The sequence below is a fragment of the Saccostrea cucullata genome, unplaced genomic scaffold (genome assembly GCF_032062105.1).
Source record: "Saccostrea cucullata isolate Sc308-1 unplaced genomic scaffold, CSIRO_AGI_Scuc_v1 ctg18738, whole genome shotgun sequence".
In the NCBI taxonomy this organism is placed as follows: Eukaryota; Metazoa; Mollusca; class Bivalvia; order Ostreida; family Ostreidae; genus Saccostrea; species Saccostrea cuccullata.
In genome coordinates this window covers 519-25,057 of record NW_026926552.1, presented here as the reverse complement: position 1 = coordinate 25,057, position 24,539 = coordinate 519, and the positions used below count along the sequence as shown (strand labels likewise).

At 32.1% G+C, this 24,539-nt stretch overlaps 1 protein-coding gene across 6 annotated transcripts; it reads right to left on the bottom strand.

Moving 5' to 3' along the window:
* Window positions 1–9,767: 9,767 nt before the first annotated feature.
* Window positions 9,768–20,828, bottom strand: LOC134272020 (uncharacterized). Of its 6 annotated transcripts, none has more exons than XM_062754255.1 (14): window positions 20,641–20,828; window positions 20,145–20,546; window positions 16,763–16,884; window positions 15,738–15,992; window positions 15,494–15,633; window positions 13,726–13,966; window positions 13,259–13,393; window positions 13,036–13,057; window positions 12,749–12,801; window positions 12,509–12,536; window positions 11,113–11,186; window positions 10,673–10,709; window positions 10,116–10,241; window positions 9,768–9,921 (listed from the first exon to the last, which is right to left on the bottom strand). In XM_062754255.1, the coding sequence occupies exons 4-14, from the start codon at window positions 15,856–15,858 to the stop codon at window positions 9,858–9,860; spliced, it is 1,041 nt and encodes a 346-aa protein (XP_062610239.1). In that variant the 5' UTR covers window positions 15,859–15,992; window positions 16,763–16,884; window positions 20,145–20,546; window positions 20,641–20,828; the 3' UTR covers window positions 9,768–9,857. The 6 variants fall into 6 exon arrangements, with proteins under 6 accessions (XP_062610239.1, XP_062610242.1, XP_062610241.1 ...); XM_062754258.1 differs by having other exon boundaries at window positions 15,494–15,630; XM_062754257.1 differs by having other exon boundaries at window positions 20,145–20,278.
* Window positions 20,829–24,539: the final 3,711 nt, after the last annotated feature.

The following is a 24,539-nucleotide window of genomic DNA, read 5'->3' as shown; positions in this document are numbered from 1 at the left end:
TTCAGGAATTATGTTATCTTTATTGATATATTCATTGAAGTTGCAGGAGAGAGTTACGTTATTTTCCCCGATTTTAGTTGACGGACTGACAGACAAGTGCCATTTTCCTGTATGATTGATATACATTTCGATAAGATAGACCAGCATTGTTACAAATTCATGCAACTATATATTATCAAAAATGCTAACGTACCTCTACAAAATGGACAGAAAAACAAAAACAAAATCACCACACACATGTACATGGCTAAATGAAGGAAGTAAAATATTCTGCAATGCCCTTGAACTGAACTGTTGATAAAATATCTTATAAAATGTTTTAAATGGTCTACAACCGAGATTAACAGAAGGGCGGTACTGGTAGTTTTAAAAATGGAAGAAATGCCTCTGAAACCCAGCTGTTTGGATATCAGCAGATATAAATGCACTTCAAACCTAACGAAAACTATTGAAGGCTAAGCATTTCAGGCAAGTTTGTTTATTTCATAATTAAGCATTTTCTAAGTATATATTTTTTTTAATTGGGAATCATATAAACGTATGGATACATTCACTGTCTTTGACTATCTTTGATAAAAAGTCATAATGATGGATCAATTATACATCTACATTAGAGCTTCAAACATAGAATGCCTTAGAACTATTGGTCTTTTTTTAAAATTATTATAAGATGTTGATAAATAAGCTTTTTAAATAATTATATTTGATGAGTTTGGTGGTTATGAAATGCTTTAAAATTGAAAATGCTGCCCAACTGGTCAAGTTGAAAGGGTTTGATTGTCTTTTACCACCAGGTTGTCAGATAGCCTGTTGTTATTTGATTATTTTTAGATATTAATAAGAATAAAACTTCCAGGAACTCCAATCTATATGTGTATGTTATTCCTTGTAATTTTCTTCCAAGATGTTTTGCGAAGTTATGTGCTCTTAATGTTGACCACGTTTTTAATTAACAGAGAAATTTCGGACGAGAATTGTCCTCACAACACCCTAAAGCAGCCACAGACGCACCCTGTCAGTGAAATGCGTAAAATTATGACCAGCACTTGTGGTGCTGACATCTTACATTTTAATGTATCCTTACCTTATAGTTTGAATAAAATTATACTTCCTTCCATGTCACTTTTAAATAAAATATAAAAACACTGATTACAGATATTATTGTAATAAGCAGTGCAAATTTTGGCGCATACCGGGTATCTAAATAGGCACAAATTTGTCCATGTTTCCAATAAGTACCATTAAAAAATTATACATATATTTCTAAAACCTTGCATATACTTTGCGTAATCTTTTTTACAGATCAACGTGTATCAGCTTATGAAAGAAGTCAGTAAAATGTGACTAGAAAAAAAAGTAGCACGTGTTTACATTAATTTTAATTGTTATATTCTTACGTCATTAAGGATGTATTTTTGTTCGATGTATTTATATCTTATGTTCCTTTTTTTAATCTTCACTGGTTGAGTACAGTTAAATGATATTTGTTATTGTTAAAACTCTATTTCCTTTTATTTAAATTAAAGCAAATAATATTCGACAATTAACTATGTATACATATATTTCATATGAGAACCATACACAGGCAATCTAAGGTAAAAATGATGCCTATTTCATGATTTCTTTTTCAATGAGCAAATTATTTTAATAAGCGATATTCATAAAAAACAATACTGTGGGGACACTGAATAATTTGTAACCAGTATGATACTATTACTGAAAATCTTCCTTATTGCAAAACATCCTTATAACTCAATTTACTTATATTTTATAAGAGTGATTCAAGAGTTTGACTCTCTATCTCTATGTCTTTCTGATTCTTTCTCTCTCTTTCTCTAAAATGTAAAAAATAACTTTTCAGTCAGACAAAATATCCTTGCAACACATATTTAAGTAAGTGAACATATTAACTTAGCAGGTAAAAAATCTTAAACCTCCCATTTCTTGCATTTGTTATCCGTGACCAATTTAGATAGAATAAAAAAATTAAGTACTTGAAATCAAAGATTACGTGCTTCATATGATTTTTTTTTGACATCATATGATCATGTATGTCTGGCAATTGGCATCCAAACATGTTTTTGTGTTGGGGTATAATAATTATTAATTACTTAATCGTCCTTTAAATCCAGGTCATTTCATATAGGGAAGTCATTTACTAGGAGCTTGTCCTATAAATCGCATTTCTTGATGCATCATTCCTACTTAAATCGAATAATTTCATCTTTAACTTTAGAATAAATCTACTCTAAACATATCCCGTAAAATAGGAAGAATGCTTCCTGGTGATTAGCAACCAAGATATGTCATCTGCATAATTTCAAAAACCACACATAGGTACAAAAAAACTGAACCTGCTCCAAAACGCTAAACCCTGGTTAAAAATCTAAAAAATATAGACCTTAATCATTTTCTGATCAAAATTTATAGTTCTTCAATTATCATCAATGTCAATTATCAAACTTAAATCAAAATCTCGAATATTGGAAAAAGTAGATAGGCAGCAGGATCTGAAGCAAGAGTAGTAGTATACATCCCAAGAATCATTCAGGTAATCTTGTCAAAAACAGAGGTTAGAGAGTAACCTATTAAATGGTTTTGCCAATTAACTTTGAAAACTCTTTACTCATCCTGAAATAATGTTCATATCTACATCTTCAAAATGATGTAAATATGTCGGGTCATAAAATCTGGACAGATTAAATTATATGTAGAATGATCATATAAATATGGAACAAAAACCATAAAAAATTAAAGAAATGTTTCAAACGGGATTTAAAATGTTGAACAATTTATCATTACATACAAATTCCCTTATATCATCATTCGGCGTCAATGCCGTTGAGTTCGACATAAATAGTGACCATTTTTAAATGATTGTGTCATTACAACGAATGCGTCATTGTTTCTTTATACATCTTTCCCTTCAGGCTTAAGATACATGTGTTTTTTTCTTGATAATATTCCCTTTGGTAAGATCCTCACTTGACTCAGTATTAATCAGATCTCTAAAGCTCATGAGCAACTGGAACCTTCGATGTATTTTATTTCTCTATAACCTGTTCAAATATTTAGCATTTCATTGTTTCGTTGGGTGATGCTTTAAATATAATATGGAAGGAAGACATTTCTATTCATCTGATGTCATATTTATTTAAACCCCCGAATTGTTTTGATATTCCATAAAAAATATCTTTCTTGTAGGTTCAAATTGAAATCAAAAATTGAAAAATATACTTTTTAAATGTGCTAACATTATATATTATACTTTTATGTAAATTATCTGATTGGTCGAGAAACATTTGTTTAAAAAAACACTATTACCCGCTGAATAATGAAGCTACGCCGCCCTCCAGGGTAGCAACAGTCAACATTGCGTGACGACGGGAGATATTCCAAAAAATAACGACTGCGCAGAATTTATGCGCGCACGGTTCATTGTTATATGTATTTGTATAAAACACTCAGTATGATATAATAAATATTGCATGTAGTTGAGTGTTAGATTGAAAATTTTCACCCCTCGAAAACGCAGTCGAGGTTGACAATGGTTTTCAATGTTACACTTCACTACATGCAATATTTATATAATGTATGTCTGTCACATGAGTGTAATAATAAAATGAAAACTGTCTAATCCGACACCTGTGCAACTCGTCACACTATCAAGTCCGACGTAAATTTTCATTCCAGTTTTACACTGTACACGGTGCATTCCGACACAGAATTCATCTCCCGCAGTATGCCGAATTAGACAGGTTTCACTGCACGATTAATACCGGAAGACAAATACTCATGCCAAATGTTCTCCGTCAGACCGTGGTACATGACGGTTTTTCAAATTTAAGAATTGCGCTGATTATCCGATAGAGGAAAATTGACCAATGAAACGAAGAAAAATTAAAAAGAAGAGAAATTGGACGTCAGAACTCTATGTGAAATGAAATTCGGTCAGTAATTAAGGTTTATGATCGGGACTGACAATTTGTCTATTTAAAACATCAATTCCGCAATTTGGTACTGTACAGGGAACTTAGTTTGTTACATTAATCAGCATCAGCATCAGAATAATAATCAGCATTCAGCTAGCGTCAGGATCAGCATTCAAAAAACAGCATAACCAGAATCAGCATCAGCAAACATAAGATATAACTAGAATTAACCTACTGAAAAACAGAATAATCCTGCTAGCATCTAAAAATCAAGTTTTTTCTTCTGCATAGGAAGGAAAATGTAATGGTCAACTAGTTAAATTATTCAAATAATTATTAATAAATAGATAAATTTTTTTATTGAAATAATTATGTTAGACACTTTAATTGCTTAAAGGACAGATAATACAAACAAACTTTTGTCAAAAAAAATTGAAAATAACAACTTGGTCCATGTTAAAATAAGTAAAATGAATAACTTTCACCGCGTAGTTTTTAATTTTAACACAAATTTTCAAAAAAATGGAATTTCAAGTGAAAAATATTTGCACATGTATAGATTAATAAGTATGATGTCAGAAGGGCAGACTTTTGAACATCACAGGAGGTTTAGAATGTCTTTATATTCTAGGAATTTATTATTTGCTGCATTTGCAGTGAAATTAGCAAAAAAATATATACCAATCCAGGCATCTATTTTTTGTTTGTATCATCTGTCCTTAAACAGCAATGCTTAAACTCAATTCTCTACGTCCGGTAGCATTGGCCTTATTATAAAACAGCATCAGGATAAGGATAAAAAGCATTAAATCAGCTAGCAAAGGAAGCATTCAAATCAACATCGGTACTGTAAAAAAATTGGTTCCCTGCACTCTAATTAAATTGTTACATTACTAGTACATTAAAAATAGTTGATGAGTAAAGAGAGCCCAAACTTCATTTTACTAAGAAAAAAATGTACAAAATAAGAAACACAAATAAAAAGCATTAAATCAGCTAGCAAAGGAAGCATTCAAATCAACATCGGTACTGTAAAAAAATTGGTTCCCTGCACTCTAATTAAATTGTTACATTACTAGTACATTAAAAATAGTTGATGAGTAAAGAGAGCCCAAACTTCATTTTACTAAGAAAAAAATGTACAAAATAAGAAACACAAATAAAAAAAGAAGAAGGTATGATTTTAGCTTTATTGCACCCTAAAAATGTAATGGCATCAAAACTTTTGAAACTGGCTTAAATATTAGTTAAATTACTCTGATAAATCAGGAAAGAATATGGCATGAAGGTTTACCATTCTGCAAATATGACGTCATTAATTTGAAGCATTTCTCTATTTTCAACAGAAAAAGCCTCAAAATGGCACACTTAAAGTTTATGACGTCATAATTAGCATTTTAAAACACATGTGAGAAAAATGACTTGTATGATTTTTCTGCATTGAATATCAATTATTTAAAAAGCATGAGTTTTCAACTTTCACATCAGTTTTATTTTTTAGAAAATCACAGGGCAAAATTTGTTTGGAAACCATACCTTCTTTGTTTCAATTAGAATTCTTTAAAAACGCAAAAGTAAAAACCAATATTTGCCCCCAAATCAAACTTTGACGGAGATCTAATTATGTTCTTAAACAGGGGAATATATGCTGACTTCGAAGCACTGAATATTTTCATAATTAATGACGCCATATGTTTGAAATGACGTCACAAAAATGACGTAATTTCAAAATTTCGATGATTTCTACAGAAAAACGTATATATTACGTCTATATTTTGAGTACAAGTCACCGAGCGCATATCTGATCAGGCTCAATTTTTTTATATAATGTGTAGATTGATATCAATAAAATATGTAAACATTGTTCCTGAGCAAACTTGCGCTCTATAAATCTTAAAGCTAAAACTGTTGAAATTTTGTCCATTTTGTCCTCTTTCTAAAAAATGATATAAAATCGGACTAGTATGTGACAAAAATTGTGAATAAATTACTTTGAAACTATAATATGTTCTGTTAATTTATATTTCTCATATAAATTATAGAAAATCAGCACATTTCAAGAAACTTTCAAAATTTGCCTTTTGTGGGGGCAAAGATATGCAATATACCGCATATAGATCTTTGCTCGCCTATCGAGAAACTTAAAAAGTATATAGCACAAATAGGACTATTCGCAGTTCACAGGGTTCTCCACAAGGGGTTTTACCATGGCGGCCCGCAATGGTTAAATTTATGTGCGCCATGGTAAAACGAGCTGCGCCATGGTTAAAATCGGCAGTCGCCATGATTAAATTTTGTTGCATTTCAGTCCTGACACCTACTTTTTTGACTTGAGTAGTTAATTGTGTTTACACTACGACTGCCATGCACCTCGCATGCCTCGAAGGAAAGAGGACTGTGCTAAACAAACACGTCGTTAATCAGCGACTATGCTTTGAAGCGTGACAATCAATGGAGAGTCAATCAGCTGATCAATATTTTGAGAGTTTATTATCCTGTACAGATGTAAATAATTTTGGGGAACTTCTACATGTTCACTACATGATTAGATATATAAAGGGTTTATAAAAGATGACACATTACGACTAGTACGAGCATGATAATGGTCTAGTTAGAATGATCTAACTGTGTCTCGGTACAAGCCCTCACCACAGTTAAACCGGGTCCGTAGGACAATATCATTTTAACGATAGAACGTTCTATCTAGATAATCGTCATGCATGCTGTGTCAGAAAAAAAATACTCAGTAAAAATTTCATATTCCTTTGTAGTTAATCATTTTCCCATGCTCTGTTTTTAAGCTTTTACTTAATTATCTTTTTGATAAAATGTGCATAGGGCCCCTTCGTCTCAATCGCCGTCTTAGCATGCTTAGTTTAATCGCCGGTATAGTCGTAGTTTAAGAGTTACTTCCCGTTGTAATGAAACGTCGCGTGTTGCTATTTTTAGCACTGGGCACGTGCAGAAATAAACAAAACTTGGTGAAAAATACAATTATCTAGAAAAATCAAACGTTTAGAAAAAGGGACATTGGTCCAAATGTTTCTTTGTGTGTTAAGTTGAAACAAAATACTACCCATTCATCAGTTTTAGTTATAGTGACACAAAACCTTTCATACAACAGGCTACAATTCTTATAATTATTAATATCTGAAAAATATTGCCATGGTTACTGACTTACTATCTCAACAATTTTTCTTTAAATTCCTTCAGATAGTTACTACAGTTTTGGACAAATTTTAGTACATTTGTGAAGTAAGATACAGGATAAATCCTTTTCAATTTAATTACATGTACTATTTTTTCAAAAATTTAAAAAGTGTAAGTTATTCCATTGCTTTGTGTTGTAGTGGTTAATTTAAAATTTTAAAAACCAATCATTAATTAATGAAGATTAGGAAGTCTAACACGCATTTGTGTTTTGGGTCACATTTCGCCTTCGCGCAGCTTCCTCTGTGATTGCCAACTGGGGAGGGTAGGGGTCCACTTGAAATAAGTAGTGTACCCTACTGCACACACGTGCACACCTGGCCTCAACACTGGGTCACGCAGTAACCAATAGACATGGTTACTGTCCTTGACATGGATTTGTCAAGGAATAAGACGTAAGATTAAATGTCTTTACAGTCTTTATTAAAGGAGTAATTTGTACAATATTTACAATCCAAGCCTGGGTCTGCCAACTGCTTGCTCTAGCCCTAGCTCCTAACTCTCTTACTGCTAAACCACTACCCCCTTACTGCTAAACTCCTGCTGCTTAGATTATCTCTTGTTCTTTTTGATAAATTATAATCTTAGCCTTAAGGTAAATTGAGTGATTATTTGATTTACTCAAGATTCTTTGACATCTTTACAATATATTTATATGGACAGGTAAAGTGTTAATTACTGTGACACCTATACTGTCTTCAGGGCCACAAAAGATAATTGCACAGGGGATTAACTAAATTGACTTCAAAGACTAGATAACAATGTACTAGATGTAGTATATACAAGCCATCTGCTTAACTTAAAAACTATAAGGAAATTTGTATCAATTAAATGCTACAATGAATAAAATAGAAAACTGTAGTTTAAATAGAAATCTAAATATTGTAATATTCAAAAATATAAATATAAATTATGTAAGACCCCTAACTCTTCAGTTAGTGGCTATACCTCCATGGTTAAATTTTTAAATGTGGAGAACCCTGTTTCACATGTTTCATATATCAGTATTATAGTAAGAGATGAACTGATTGTACAAGGCTATTCTGGTAATCCATGCTCTCTATCTGCAGGAACTGTTCATTTGTTACATCTTCTGGCTGAGAGATAGGAAAATTTGTACTTGTGCCTAGATTGGAAAGTGGAATGTTTGTGTACATATAATTTTTATCATAATTAATATCGTTGACCCGCGTTGCATAAATTGGAATTGCATGATTCTAAGTCTTCCTTTCCAACAAATAAAAATTTTACCCTGGGGTAGCAACAGCATACATTTTAGAGAATGCTTGATTTGAGCCCTCGTATAGCAAGGAAATTATATCGTTAAAGACGATGAACACTCAGTATCAAATCAACATTGTCTGTAATTGCGATGTCATCAGAGAGAATAAAAATAATGTAGACGCCGTAAGCACGATATCGAGTCAACATTGTCGATACTGCGATGTTGACAATGGCAATATAGAAATACTAACCATTTAGACAGTATCAACACATATTATGTTAACACTGTTGGCATTGACAAAGTAAACTGGACATTAATTACTTTAAGATGATATTGGTGTTTTGATCTGATGCAGGAATTGATATATGTTTAATACGAGAAAGTGCTATTATTATTATGTACATACAAGAAGTATATTTAAAGCTTTAAAGAGCAGACAAATGTATTAATATATTAGAATAAAAGTATGAAAACCTCAGAAAAAATTATTTTCTTTCATATATGAGACTTCAACATAAACTCTTATATACGTTAAGGAGCTGAATTTATATTTGCTATGCAGAGTATTGTAAATGTGGTTGTGACGTCATTAAATTATTTACAGGTGGCAACTGCAATTTTTCACCCCAGGTTTTACATAAATGATAAATTGCACTTTTTAAAAATTTCATCAATTACCTATCATGAATTTCAACTCGTGCCATTAGAAATCAATGTTTTCAAGTATAAAGAAGCAAATCTTTATCATAAGTGACGCCAGTAACCCTGCCTTGGCACAGTTTGTGATCCCGAGTTGCTTTAAATCAATAATTCCAAAAAACGCTTAATAAATATCAAAACAGTTTTCAATTTGATCAATAGCACTATAAGCAATTTGATCAATAGCAGTATAAGCAATTTATTTACTTGCAACAAAAGTAATAAAATGATTCTTTTTAGATGGATGTTAATGTCTGTTAAAAATGCGAACCTATCCTTCAATATCGTCAATCCCTACATTCAGGTTTTCTTTTCTATAAGTCACGTGATGCATAACTGATGCATCTAAATCTGGAAAGTTTTGCTGTAAATAAATGTTTAGAAAATGTGCGAGTTTATTGCATTAGCAAAAATATTATTCTTAAAAACAAATCAGCAAAAACAGAATGTACACAAAGCAGTCATTCTCAAAATTTTTAAACGTAAAAATTAATCAATGGCTTTCTGACTCAGATTCGCAAAATAAAATCGAAGTAAAATTCCCAGATTTACGGTACCTATATACAAATCAAAACGTGAGAATCTAAAATAGTACATACATGTAACCGGAAATTTCATTGAGAAATATAAGATAAGGGATGTTCTTTTCACAAGGAAACAATATTTTTATAACTATTCCTAGTTAGTGATCAAATGTTTCACATTCAGATAAGCTGATGCTTAATATTATACGTATTTTGCTTTTAGGAAAAAAAGGAATGTTTTTTTTCTTTTGAAAGTACATGCACTTGTTATAAGTCTAGATCTTCGTAGTTTTGTTGTTCTTCGTCTATGTGTAGCTCATCGTAGTCACATCTGTTGTAAATAAATAGACAGTGATTTTTTTTCAATAGTCCTTCTGAATGTGATAATTTAAAAAAAAAATCCCAATTTCATGCATTGAAAAATAGAATGATTTAAACATTATAAGTTTTTGCATGTTAACAATTACTTCTGACACAAATAGATGATTTTTTAATAATGAGTCATTAGGTTTTTTTGTCACTTACATTTCTGAATCAGTTTTTTGTTTAAATTTTTCTCCTTCATTCAAAATCTCATCTTTCAACAATTCATTTTCATATACACTTTGTCTTTGAACCACCAAAGTGCAATCCGGTTCTTCATAAAACCCTCTGAAAGAACCAAATCGAAAAACAAAAATAAATTTTTAATATTGATTGATTGTATATTGTTTAACGTCCCTCTTGGAAATTTTGCACTTATATGCATGGAGACGCCACCACTTGCTGTTGGAGAGCTGCAAGTGTGAACTACATGTATACTTGGCACTTAGGGCCATTGAGCAGGGTGGGATCTTTTTCGTGCCACCACCAACTGCGACACGGGACCTCTGTTTATACGGTCTCATTCAAAGGACCGGTCGCAACGTCCCACAGTGGGATTCGAACCCGCGACGTGAGGATCAACTCCTTACTTCGCGACTCTAGAGCAGTTGCTCTAAACACTGTGCCAGCGGGCGACTTAATATTGATTGAAATGCACTATTGTTGATTTCATGACTATTGATGACGCAAAAATACCTTATAATATCACTGATACTTACTGTGAATTATCTTCAGAATCTCTTTGACCTTTACACTCTGCACAAAGTTAAGAAATACATTTGAAATTGAAATTGAACGTTTCAATTTGTCACTTTTTTTTCTTTTTTTCACTTTGTTTTGTCGTTATCTCTCTTTTTTTTGAAATGATATACCATTTAGAAAAATAACAACAAGCAAAAAAAAAAAAATTCCGGGTTAAAAAAAACAAACACTTAGAAAAAAATAATAATACATAGAATTATGACAAATTTCTCAAAAAGCACAGGAAGAGATATAGAATACATTGTATTTAGTTTTTTCGAAGTGATTTTTTTTATTGAAATAATGAAACATGAACATGAAAATAACGTACTTGATAAGTGGTAGTTAAAATAAAAAATATATATATCAAATCATTGGATTAATTGTTAAATTTAAAAAAAAACGAACACATAATTACCTGTCTTGTTTTCATCAATCTTAGAATTGTTTTTGATTGGCTCTTCAATATATCGTATGCTTGATTGAGATATTCTGTGAAAAAGTTATTTAAATAGCTCTGTTAAACAATTACTATGACTACAATTGTACGTATAATTTATATTATATTTTTAAATGGAAATTTAAATGATATATTTGTTGAAGCTGTTTTGCAAACGTACACTTTAGTAACTTTTTAAAATGATACAGTGACATTACGAAAACTTTGACATTTTAATCTCTCCCTTTCTTTCTTTCTCTCTCTCTCTGTCTCTCTCCTTTTTTTCCTTTTTTATTTTAGTAAATTTATTTTCCATGAAAACATTTGTGTATATTACGAATATCTATAACTATGATATACGAGGCGTGATCAAAAAGTTCGCGAACTACCCGTATCTCTATACTGTAAAACGAGAATATTTGGCGCACTACTAATTTTAGCGCCTTTGGCGCAAGAGCCCCTGAGCGCTAAAATTTATTGTGCAATAAAGGATTTCTAAATATCATTTTTTGTGTGTTCAACATTTTTTTTTATAAGTACACGTAAACCGGAACGCGCGATTACGTAATGTCGAAGGGTTATTGTATCTTAAATACACACTAGCACTGCACATGTTCGGAAGACAGAAAGTTCTGCCAAATTATAATTTAATTAAACTAATTGTTACCCCGGTAGTTGTTAACCGATTATTATCATTAACACCTTCAAAGTTTGGCTTCTCGGCGTGTCAATCATCTATCGCCTCGAGGTAAACAATGCAATCAAGCATGCCGAGTGAGCTTACAGACAATACCTGATTAGGATTACCGTTTTATCTAAGTAATTTTCTGTCGATGCATGCATTGTTCTAATATGATTTAAATGAGTAAATACTCCATTTCTTTTAATTGAAAATAGAAATAAAATAAATTTTAACATTGTACCACGTCCATGTGATAGCAACACGTACCGCAGTAAAGTTAACGAATGTTTACTGATATACGGGAGTACTAATGTGTTTCCGTGCTTGACTTACCAAAAAGTCAAATACGGGTGTGGATTTAAAAAAAAATATATCACATCTGTGTTTTTTATTGACAGGTGTAAGCGCTAAAATTTATTTGCGCCAATGCATTTCCACTTGCGTTTACGCTAAAATACGTATGTGCCAAATTTTCTTGTTTTACAGTATTTACAAAACCACGATTCAGATCAGAATGAAATTTTGCACTTATAGTCATGTACATGTTCTATAAATAGCATATGCAAAGTAATGATTTTCTCCATAATTGTAACGTCATAATATGAAAATGACGTTGGCGAAGTTTTTGATCACTCCTTGCATTTATTCTGTTTCCAATAACTTTATTTCATAAAGTCCTATTAGAAAAAATACCTTTTCGAGGATATTGCTTGTGTAGGCACTGAAAAAAACAAATATATCATACAATTAGAGGTCAACACAATTATTTGGCCACCTGAGGAGTACAATATACAACGAGCCCGAAGGGCGAGGTGAATATTGTACTTCGAAGATAGCTTAATCATCGTATTGACTGAAAAATATATTAATTATACAAGAACTAAAAATGATTCATTATCTCTATCTTTCAGTAGAATTTTACGCTGATATAACCTGCAATAACTTTGTTCCCGTTCTCCTCCGGCAGTTGAAATCGGTTGCTGCTTCTGAAGTGTATGCAAAAAGCACATTTTCAACATTTTAATTATAAATAACAGCTTCAGAAAGAAATAATATTCAATCAAAAGGACATGTATATGATAAATAAATCTCTTAACTTATCAACAAATGACTTCAGTTATATATTCTGCATTATATTGATTTTATTATTTAACACAAACGGTTGAATCGCAAAAGTTCTGTCATCAACCTACCAATGATTAAACAATGAATGTACGTACCTTTCAATCTTGATCACAACTCCTAAAACATGATATTTAATATATGATAAAATGCAGCTTTACATTTAGCTAACCAGTATTTCCTTATGTTTGTCTATGCTTTGATTTCAAAAGACAAAGGAATGACCGTTGCATCAACTAATCCCATAAATTATCACAAGGCTATTCTAATTTATTATGTCAAACATCGCTTCATTTTAAAGTAAATATAAAAAAAACTTACCAAATATTGTCAATTCTTCTCTTCTGTATATGATTATTACAAGAGCCATTACTGTGATTAAAATCAAACACAAAAAGACAGCTAAAACAGTCACAGTGGCAGAACTTTCCTTTTCCGATGGCACTGTTTGATGGGCTGAAGTTAAAGAGAAATCATCTTTATGTTCATAAAGAGATGAAATATTCAAAAAAATAATAGTAAATCTATAAGAAAAATAATTACATGTACTTTTTACGACACATAAATCAAGAAAATGCGTCAACATATGTTTCATTATGCATATGCATTCTTTTTTAGATTGGCCAAACAGTTTCTAGATTAAATTGAAGGGGACACATTTTTGTATCAAATGTATATCACAGAAATGAACATCGCCCTCTTCGGACAAACTCCATAAAAAATGGTTAAAATCCCTTGTTATTGAATTATTTTACACAGATAAAATGTTAGATACAGACTGTATTTACCGTTTATCCGAATTGTTAGACTTGAAGAAGTTAATCCAGATCCACAGGGAGTGGTAGAGAAATTAGAAACTTCACAGATAAAATGGACAACCTTGTCGTACTCCGTTACATGATAGGTAATACGACTGAACATTATTATTTCTCCGCCACTTTTATTTGCTGAAGACTTTATTTCATCTTCTTGCGTGACAACTTTTGTCCAGTTAGCATTGTCTGTCTTTTTTACGCACCAGTTCATCGGCTAAGAAAAAAAAAATAAGGAAAGTAATTTATCATGGGAGAGGCTTTAATAATGAGATTAACCTTAATTCAGCTAGTATAACCAATTCTCATTTCGTATACATTTATTTTTCATGAGATATTGAATTTTATAAGGGGATACAACCGATATAGAAAATTGTAAAAAAAGATGTGTTTGTGAAACACTTATGCCCCTGTATAGCAGCTAGGGTAGAATTCTCTCAAATACAAGTCAAGTTAAAAGTGTTGGTACGCAAAGGAAGATCTTGTTACAATGCAGAAATACCCAAAGTCAGCTGCTGTTAAAAAGTAATGACCAAAGTTAAAGTTTTTTAAGAAGTGGGTTAAACTGTTATACCCAAAGTCTAGTTCTAGCTGTTAAAAAGTAATGACCAAAGTTAAAGTTTTTTAAGAAGTGGGTTAAACTGTTAGGCCAAGGTCAAATTTAAAATATATTTATATCAGTTGAAAGGTATTGTCACAATGAATAAACCTGTGAAGTGTGAAAGCCCTAGCTTTACCCATTCAATAGTTACATGTATGCGCTAGGTTAAAGTTGAAACAGGCAGAGAGACAAACAGACAGACAGGACATAAACAACATACCCCCGGGATCTTTCGATCCACAGACATAAACATATCATAATCTCCATATGTGTCTGTCACAATCATATTCTCCTTTCTATGGCGTTCTTTGATGCACTCATCTTTGTGATAGGGAAATCGTTCAACCAATCCGACGTGATTAGCCTTAATAAAGAGAATCTAGAACATTCTAACGTCTTCAAACCCTACCGCATTTTTAGTCTCCAAGATGCTCCATCGGTGAAAAAGATAGACAAAAGTTAAAAAAATTCGGTTAATGGGGATTTTTGCCAGAAACTTTTGACACACCCCGGCTAATTTGTACCAGAGTGAACGTGAACATGCTTGAAAATTAGGAATAGTCACTCATTTCTCGAGTTAAAATAAGACCAATAACGTTGACGTGACTACCAACCAGAATACTGAAAAAAATACAGAAATCGGTTTTTGTAATTGGGGCAAAAATTATGTAATAGATTGTCTACTGTATACTATATATCTGTTTCTATGGTAATATCTAAGCAATCATAAGTTTGCAGAATAAAAAGTCCGATCTCAATTTGGCACTGTAACGCGCTTATGCCATCAACCTTATTCAAATTCCTCTCTGGCGATAATAAAATATTCTTTAGTGGAAAAATTATAATATACTGTTTAGAAACTCAGTAAATGTTGAAAATGTCGTGTTAAAGAGATACTTAAAATGTAACTCCATAACTCGGCATTATAAATGTCCACGTGTGTTTCTTCTACCGCTTTACCTCCGAGACAACATACATTTCAATGTCGATGATTGTGTTTATTACATGTAGGCTTGGTGCACAGTAACCAGGAAGAACCTCTGATCATTTGATATGATTTGATATAATTTTATAATATTCAGCCAAGCAAAAAATGATATCGATTGTATGTTACCTTTCAGTATATCAATAGGACGTATTTACCTGTTCATTCGATGTGAAAGAGGAAGCAGCACAAAACAGATGAATGGTTCTTCCAATTCCTTGAGTGTTGAAATACTGTCCATTTATAACTTCCGTCTCGTCGTATATCAAGATAGGATATACTTTCCACTGTCCCTCTACTTTTCAAAATGAGATAATATGATCTCAAAACAGAGAAGAAAATAATGAAATAATGTAACTTTATGTAAGACCTTTTCAGTACAATTCTATATGAAAGAAGCACCTTCAGTCGAAGTTTTTGTCTTTATGGATATTGTCGAATTTGCTCTTCCTCTTCCACATTCACTTGTGTATCTATTGTAGCCCGATTCACACATTATTTCTAGGTATTCATCACTTTGCATGATGTGATAAAAATCTCAGATCGCTGTAAATTGATGCATCCATCTTTGTTGGTAGATACCACTGCGGTGTTTGGATGGTCTTGTAGGGATATTTCAGTGAACTGTCCAGAAATATTCTTGCACCATCTGATGTCCTTTTAAGAAAGTAAAAAAATCCTTTTTAAAATTTAAACGATGTAATTGAAAACATAAAAATAAAAAGTTTAAAATACAGTTTAAACATTAAGAAAGTGGATACAATCGAATAAAATTATTACAGATGCAATGTGCATTTTGTCTCAGTTAAAAATATACTTTTACAAACATTTTAATTTAATCTTATTTCTTAGATTTTTTGTAGCTGGTAATGTCCGGTACCATTTATTTAACATTAGTAAAGTAAATATAAACACTGACAAGGTTGACAATGATCAATCTTTCAAACCACTCTACAAACAATTTAAATCTATCAACAGGGTAAAAAAAAGATTCCAGAAAAATTCCAGAGGTGGAATGAAATGCCGAAGAGGAGCAAGCTTCCTTATTCAACCCAAAACCTCTGAAGCCCTAATTATTAATTCTTAAGATGGAAAGATGGAACATGACCATTTTTATAAAAACAAAAATCTAGAATGATAAACGACAACCAATCTAGGACTCAATTAAATAAACCTAGAGAAAGATGTCAAGTTATGTTTCAATGACTGTTTTTATGATATGTTCCCGTCTAATTTTTTTCAAAAAGAAAATATTTCAAGAGACGCATCAATATTTCAATTTTATTCTCAGAATCTTTTGCTCTTGGCTCATTTCTAAAGTGTTAGTTTTGACTTTTTAACTGGGAAAGGAGCATTTACAATTTGCTGTATTCATCATGTTTCCCTGAAAAACCAAAAAAACAACTTCATTAAAAAAAAGAACATACCTGGCTTGGTAGCCCATTTATGCTATCAACTTCTGCAAGGCATTTAAGGTGAATCACGTCTCCTGGTCCTTTCCCGCTGCTTTTTATAATGTTGAGGGCCTGAATTTCGTTTGGAGAATTCCCTATGTTATGACAGTTTTGAAAGTTAAAGGTTGCTTTTTCAATGAATTTTATTTAATTTGGGGCGGGGGGGGGGGGGGGAGGGGGGCATTGTTAAAAAAAAACACTGATTTTACAAAAATATGAATTCATTTACAATTTATCGCACAGTGCAAGATCAAAATGACATTATATCGGTATTTTTTTTAAAGGGGGAGCCTATGCATATTTCCTGACAAAAAATGAACCATTTTACCATTTCCTTAACAAAATGAGCGTTTGAATTGTGAATGAAGGATATGGAGAAATCGAACAGTATTCAAGATCAAAGTACATAAAACAATACAAAATAGGAGCAGAGCAAACACGGACCTCCAAAATAACAGAGGTTGGATCTGGTGCCATGGAGGATTGAGCATCCCCTGCCAACCGGTCACACCCACCGTGTTTTCCTTGTTATGATCAGGAAATAATGGAAAAATCCGTCGTCTTTTTAATGTAGAAATAATAGACTAACAATTAGTATAAAACGTCAGTAAGCATTTGACTTTATGATAAATAGTATTTGCTGACAAGGTCATGGGATCCACCATAAAACCTATAAAGGAGACTGCTGATATTCTTGTTTCATCAACTTATTTGTCAATAATTTACACCGTTCACGGTAGCTCAGTCGGTAGAGCGCTCGCTCCGTGATCGGGAGGTCGTGAGTTCGTATCTCGGCCGCGACAGACCTAGTCGTTAAAATTGGTAGCAACTGTTCCTTCGCCATGCGCTCGACTTTTTGAAGTGAAAGTTGCGGGTCCTTCGGATGAGACCATAAAAACTGAGGCCCCGTGTCAGCGACAGGCGTTGGCACGATAAAGATCCCTCACTGCTCAATGGCCCTGAGTGCGGAGTAAAGGTCAAAATTTGACGCCCTTCACCGGCATACTGTGACGTCTCCATATGAGTGAAAAATTCTCTAGAGGGACGTTAAACAATATACAATCAATCAATCAATCAATAATTTACCTCTTTTTAGAAACTTCATACGTAGAACATGCTCTTGTGTATGGAATCAACTGACATACATAAACTCCGTATGTAAGTGATGAAGGTATATTGCTGCAGAAGTAAGGGATGTCGATGATGGAAAAGTTAAAGTCATCACGTTTAAGGTCATAATTTATGCACTGAATTTACGACGGATTTTTTCATTATTTCTCGAACATGTCAAGGAGCAGATGGTGTGTGATCGTTCGGCAGGGAATGCTCACTCTCCAAGGCACCTGATCCTATCTCTGATGTTTCGAATTCGGGGGTCCGTGTTTGCTCTGCTCCTATTGTGCATTGTTTTATGGACTTTTGATCTTGAACACAGTTCGTTATCTCCATATGTTTCATTCTAGACCACTCTAAAACATATAGAGATATCTACCTAATTAGCAATGCAATTTAGACATGCCTTGATAGTTGTAGTCTTAATTAACAACGAATGGATTTTTATGTCCGTAGAAGAAATCAAATTGTCAATAAATGAGTATTTTGACACTGTAAAATTTATTACAAGAATGGTGCCTAAATACATTTCTATAAATACTTTATTTTATCAGGAATAATTTATCGGTGCAGTTTTGCAAGTATACAATGAACTACTGAACAAAAAAATGATATGCGAGTTAAAGTAATTTCAATATGAGAACTATTATGTTTATATGTGCTATATAGCAAACATATCAATTCTACAGTCGCGACGCAGCCCCCTATTACACATTAGCCCTAATGCCACGAAAAGTCATGAATTCAGGGTACTTTTTATTTTTAATACGTTTATGAATGTAAACAAGATGTGTTTGTGAAACACTGATGCCCCCGTATGTCAACATAGCAAAAGTTAAGCTTTCTCAAATACAGATCAAATATGTTTGGACCTAAAGTAAGGCTTTTTCACAAGAAATACAGATACTGAATATAAAACCCTAGCACCTGTTCAGAGGCTATTACCAAGGTTAACGTTTTTTTAAGGTTGGACAAACTCCGGGTTCAAGGTTAAAGGGTCAAGATTGTTGGTTTCTTAAGAAAGGCCTTGTCTTAAAGATTATGTATGGGAAGGATGAAAGTGCTGGCTCCTACCGTTCAAAAGTTATGGCCAGGGTTAAAGTTTGTATAATGTAGGTCAAACTCCAAGATCAGGGTTAAAGTTGTTGATATCCAATCAAAGGTCTTGTCACATGGATTACACGTGTGAAGTATGAAAGCCCTAGCCCTTACCGTTCAAAATAAATGCCCAAGGATACAGTTTTTTCGTAAGTACAGAACTGTCCTAGGTCAAGGTCAAAAGGTCAAAGTTGTTGAATTTAAATGAAAGACCTTGCCACAAAAAATTGATATGTGAAATATGAAATTCCTAGTATCTACCGTTTAAAAATTTTGGGCCAAAGTAAAAGTTTGAATTTTTTGTGAAAAAAGGGGCAAACTCCAAGGTCAAGCTCAAAGGGTCTAGGTTCTTGATATCAAATGAAAGGTCTTGTCACAGTGAATAAAAATGTGAAGTACAAAAAGCCCTAATTCTAACCCTACAAAAAATATAATAATGAATGTTTTTGAAAAGAAGATCAAATTCCAAGGTCAAGGTCAAAGGATCAAAGTTCATGGTTTCCAATATAGCGTCTTTTCACAAGAATTACATATGTGAAGTATGAAAGCCCTAGCTCTTACTGTTCAAAAGTTATGGTCAAGGTTAAATTTTTTTCATAAAGACAAAAATCTCCAATGTGAAGGTCAAAAGGTGAAACTTGTTGGCATCCAATAAAAGGTCTTGCCACAAAAATACATCTATGAAGTATAAAAGTCCTGGTATCTACTGTTCAAAAGATATGACCAAAGTAAAAGTTTGAAATTTTTGTGTAAAAGTGGGTCAAACTCCAAGGTCAAACTTGGAGATACCCAAAGAAAGGTCTTGTCACAAGAAATACATATGTGAATTATGAAAGTCATAGCTCCACTACATCAAAAGGTATGGGCAAGCTTAAAGTTTTTGCGGACAAACAGACAAACGGACAGAAAGACAGACAGAGAGTCAGACATAGAGAGACAGAAAGACAGACGGACGGACAAGACAAAAACTATATACCCCCGAAACTTCGTTTACAGGGGCACAAACATATTTAAAACTAATTGAACGACATAAACTAGTATATTCAACTACAAGTTAGGTTCTAATAGGTTTTGTATTGACAAGATATATTTGTATTTTACCATTCTTCATAAATTCAAACAAAAACTGCATTATAAATCTCACCTTTTGTCAGCACAAAACCTTTTTCTTGACTTTCAAAGAGTTCACTTCCGTTGGACACTCTACATCGAAAGATTGTGTAGAGGTTTGGGTCAATTGAACATCTGCTCAGTGTAAAAGAGACAATGATCCTTGTCCTGCAATATATGTCAAACCAAATAAAAGTGCCACAACTTAAAGAAGAAATTATATAGACTTCTAAGTTTTGATCTGTTTTGATGATATAGGTTCCTGTGACGTTAAACTTAACAAGTTCTTTCCACTCTCTGTTGTTGTTTGTTCTAATTTCCATAACCACTTCAGGGATTATGTTGTATTTATTAGTACATTCATAAAAGTTGCATTCGAGGGAGACGTTATTTTTTCCGATTGTAGTTAATGGGCTGGCAGACAAACTCCAGTACCCTACAGACATAAAAGAAATTAGAGAAAAATATCCAAAAGAAAACACGGTTGCTAAAAATGCATGCTATCATAGAAGAAAAAGACGTTGCCATACCTTGACAAAATGGACAGAACACAATAAACAAAATCACCAAATACATGGCTAAATCAGGGAAGTAAACTATTTTCCAATGTCCTTGAACTACACTGTTGATATAAATACATTTGGTAAATGATTCAACAGGTTAATAAAAAAAAGTTTAAACAGGTTTTCAACAGAGCTTTAAAGACGAGCGGTACTGGAGGCACTAATTATGGAAGATATGCTTCGCTAGTCCCGCTCTTTGATTATCTGCACAAAATATTATGTATAATTAACTACAGAATAAACAAGAGTTGTAACGGTTCACGGTGACATCAGCTGATTTCTAAAGCATATATTTTAATGCATTCAGCTTGCTAGAGAAAAAAAGAATTAAATAAAATCAACGTATGAAAGTAAAACTATTCTTTTTTACTATGTTTTACCATTCCTCTTAAGATGATGGGCATCTAAGGTGTCATTTGTGTTTTCTCAAGTATTATGGGCTTTGTCCAGATCGCTTCCCTTTACTCTTTCCACTCGTAGAAAAATATATATAACAACATAAACTCTCTCTCTCTCTCTCTCTCTCTCTCTGAAAAGCAAAGCCACAGTTTATTTAAGAATGTTAAATTTTCTTTTACGATCAAACAAATTGTTTATTAAAAGTAAATATAAATAATCATTAACCGACTATAAGAATGATGTAAACCGCCCGAAATATACAAATGTATGTATATAATAACAAGCAATATTTTAAGGTTTAAGGTTTAGTAGAAGTATGACATTATCTTCCGTATCCACCCCGCAGATCCAAATGAGCATAAGCACAAATCCTAAATTTAATACTACGAATATGATAAATATTTTATACGTTTAACTTTTCAGTGAAATTTGAAGTTGACGAACAGTATTCAAGATCAAATATCCATTCAAACAGTACATATCAGATACAGAACAAACAATGATATATAACCTCCAATTACATGTATAGGAGGTAGGGACAGGGGCCATAATTATGGACAAGTGAGCTTCCTCTGCCTACCGGTAATACCCGGAAAAAAGCAGAGACAATGTTTTGTATAAATAATGACCTTTCAGTAAATATGAAAGAGATACTATAATTGCATTTGACTAAAATATTGATTTTATTTTCTGACAAGATGATTGAATCGATCACAGAATTTGCAGTATGTAAATGATGTTAAACATAAGTGTCGATATTTTGGTTCAATCAACTAATTTGCCGAATGTTTGTTTCTTTCATAAAATGATCGTATGTAAATCATACTTTTGCGCATAACATCAACCGAGAGACACAAACCTCATGTGTATGTAAAATTTTCATAAAATTCGGATAAAGGCGACATCCTTGCGGACATCTAAGGCCCAGGACATGTCTGTCAATCCTTTTTTTAAAAGATTGCTCCCTGACTGATAGTTGTTACTGCCATGTTTTACTGGGCCCTGATCCTCCTCCCCAAGGCCTTCAAAAGAGGTTGAGGGAGCATGGTGTCTAATTCGATCATATCAAACTCAAAGAAGACACAATTAAACAATTTTAAAATCTGGGTTGAATTTAATTTTCAAGAGATTCTGTTGATCTTCGTGGATAGAAACTCAGATGAGAAATGTCCTTAATTATCCCCTAACATCAGTCACAGACGTACCTTAACATCATGATCAATGTGAGCAATAAGATTTTTTAAGACTCTTTAGCTTGTAGCTTGAACCATAACCATAAAGTCCTTCAATAAAAAAAATGATTTTCCACTTTGGGAATTCTTTTGGGTTAAAGATTGCGTGAAATGTGAATTTGATCAACAATATTTCAAAGTTTTTTTTCATTATTTTTTTCATTTTGAATCATTTACATATTCATTGTATAAAACGTTCTTGCAAATCTGAGAAGAAATATATGGTGATTCAAATTCATGCACCACCTGACTACCTAGCTTCTTTTAGATTGATGAACAAAAATGGCATTAAGAAAGGGAATTAGGCAGCTTTAGTTACAAATAAGTTTGTTATGAACGGCAAAGTCCAACTAATGGAAAATAAAGAAAATTAAGAGGTTATTTCTTTAAAGTGTTAATTGTGCTCCTGTATCCAAAGTTATACATATTCATGTACATATATTTCTAAAACTATGCATACAACCTATCACAAATCAACAGGTTTTAAAAGGTGGAGCAAGTCATTACAAATTGTACAAATTTTGAAATAAGACTACCAATATACATCTATAAAAATTTATATATTTTGACGTTAATATAACATTTATCCTGCTTTCAGTGAAAAGAAAAGCTTCTTTTTTTTCATTTCGTTAATACATGTTATAAGTCTAGATCTTCGTAGTTTTGTTGTTCCTCTTCAATGTGCAGCTCATCGTAGTCACATCTGTAGTAAATATATTATATTAATATTTTTTTTTATAAAAGTGTTAAAAAACTTTTTCTAATCAAGCATTAAATTGCAACAACAAATAAATGATACATTTTTTAATTCAAATTATTTAATAGTGTTAATCTATTAAATTAAGATCCACCAAAATAAGTCGATAATGATTTTTCTCTCATATTCCTTCCTTTATTCTGTGGATATCACTCATTAGATATCACTCATTGGAAATTGTTATGATATCAATGGATTTTGTGCGGAGGTGAAAGTAAAATAAATCAAATTCCTGTTAAATACAGCATGAATATTTATAATAATGTATAAAACATGGAATAAAAGGAACATCCTATTGTATGTGGTGAGAAATAATTTTTAATTTAGCTCATTGTCATAATCTTACCAAGACTCAGGGTTAATTAAGACAACAATGCGTTGGGTATTATCACATCCGCCCAAAAAAACATTGTAGATCCTATTTGAACTCACATTTGTGATTCACTGTTTTGTTTCAATTTTCCTCCTTCGTTCAAACTGTCATCTTTCAACACTTCATTTTCATAATCACTTTGTCTATGAACTGACAATGTGCATTCTGGTTCTTCATAAAACCCTCTGGAATTAGAAAAATTAATGCTAATATTGAACTGCTGTTGTGTTCAAAAGTTTTAAGATTAAGGATATGGCAAAATAACTTTCGATAACACTTATACTTACTGTGTGTTGTCTTCTGAATCTTTCTCATTTTTACACTCTGTACATTGTAAAAAATAATATTTAAATGACAAAGCTGCGTTTGTCTCATTTATAAAAGCTTAATAATATATAAAACAAAAGGAAAGAAACAAGGGCAGGAAAAAAATGAACTCTTAAAGAAATGTAAAATTAATGAACATTGAATTTTCAAAAAAGCACTGGAACATTAACCTTTACTTAATTTGCATTATTTTTTAATAAAAATTGAATTATATTTTATTGAAAACACAAGTATAAAAATTTAGAATGTTTGTTTAAATAATTATATATATTAATCAAGTAAATGAATCATGAAATTTTAAAACTACCCGTCTTCTTTTTGTCAATTTTAATTTGTCTCATTGGCTCTTCAATATATCCTTTGCTTGTTTGTGATGTACTATAAAAAAGTTATTTCTTAAATGTTGAATTGAAAAAAATAAGATTTTGTTAAAACCGTTTGATGTAGAAACAAATACACTAATATTTATAAATTGAAATTATTTTAATTGATAAAATTGTTATCAGATTGTATAGCAAACATAGTTAACATTTAAAAAATGCAATTACATTAAGAAAACGTTCATTAATATGATTAATATCTAAATCTCTCTTTCTATTCATGGATAATAGCTTTGTCGCTGATTGTAATCTTAATATCAGTAGCCATACTTTGCATGAAAATTTCGACGTATGTTTTTATTATCTATATCACCATGACATATCTATACTTTTATTACTTGTAGGAAAAATACCTTTTAGAGGTCTTTGCTTGAGAAGGCACTGAAACAAAAAGTCAT

Excerpts from the sequence above, each read along its gene's own strand:
- LOC134272020 (XM_062754255.1), bottom strand. The coding sequence starts at position 15,858 with ATGCAAAGTGATGAATACCTAGAAATAATGTGTGAATCGGGCTACAAT. Across the intron at positions 13,058-13,258 it reads AGAAGAATTGACAATATTTG|GAGTTGTGATCAAGATTGAA; the intron begins GTAAGTTTTTTT and ends ATCATGTTTTAG. Across the intron at positions 10,242-10,672 it reads GATTCTGAAGATAATTCACA|AGGGTTTTATGAAGAACCGG; the intron begins GTAAGTATCAGT and ends TGGTTCTTTCAG.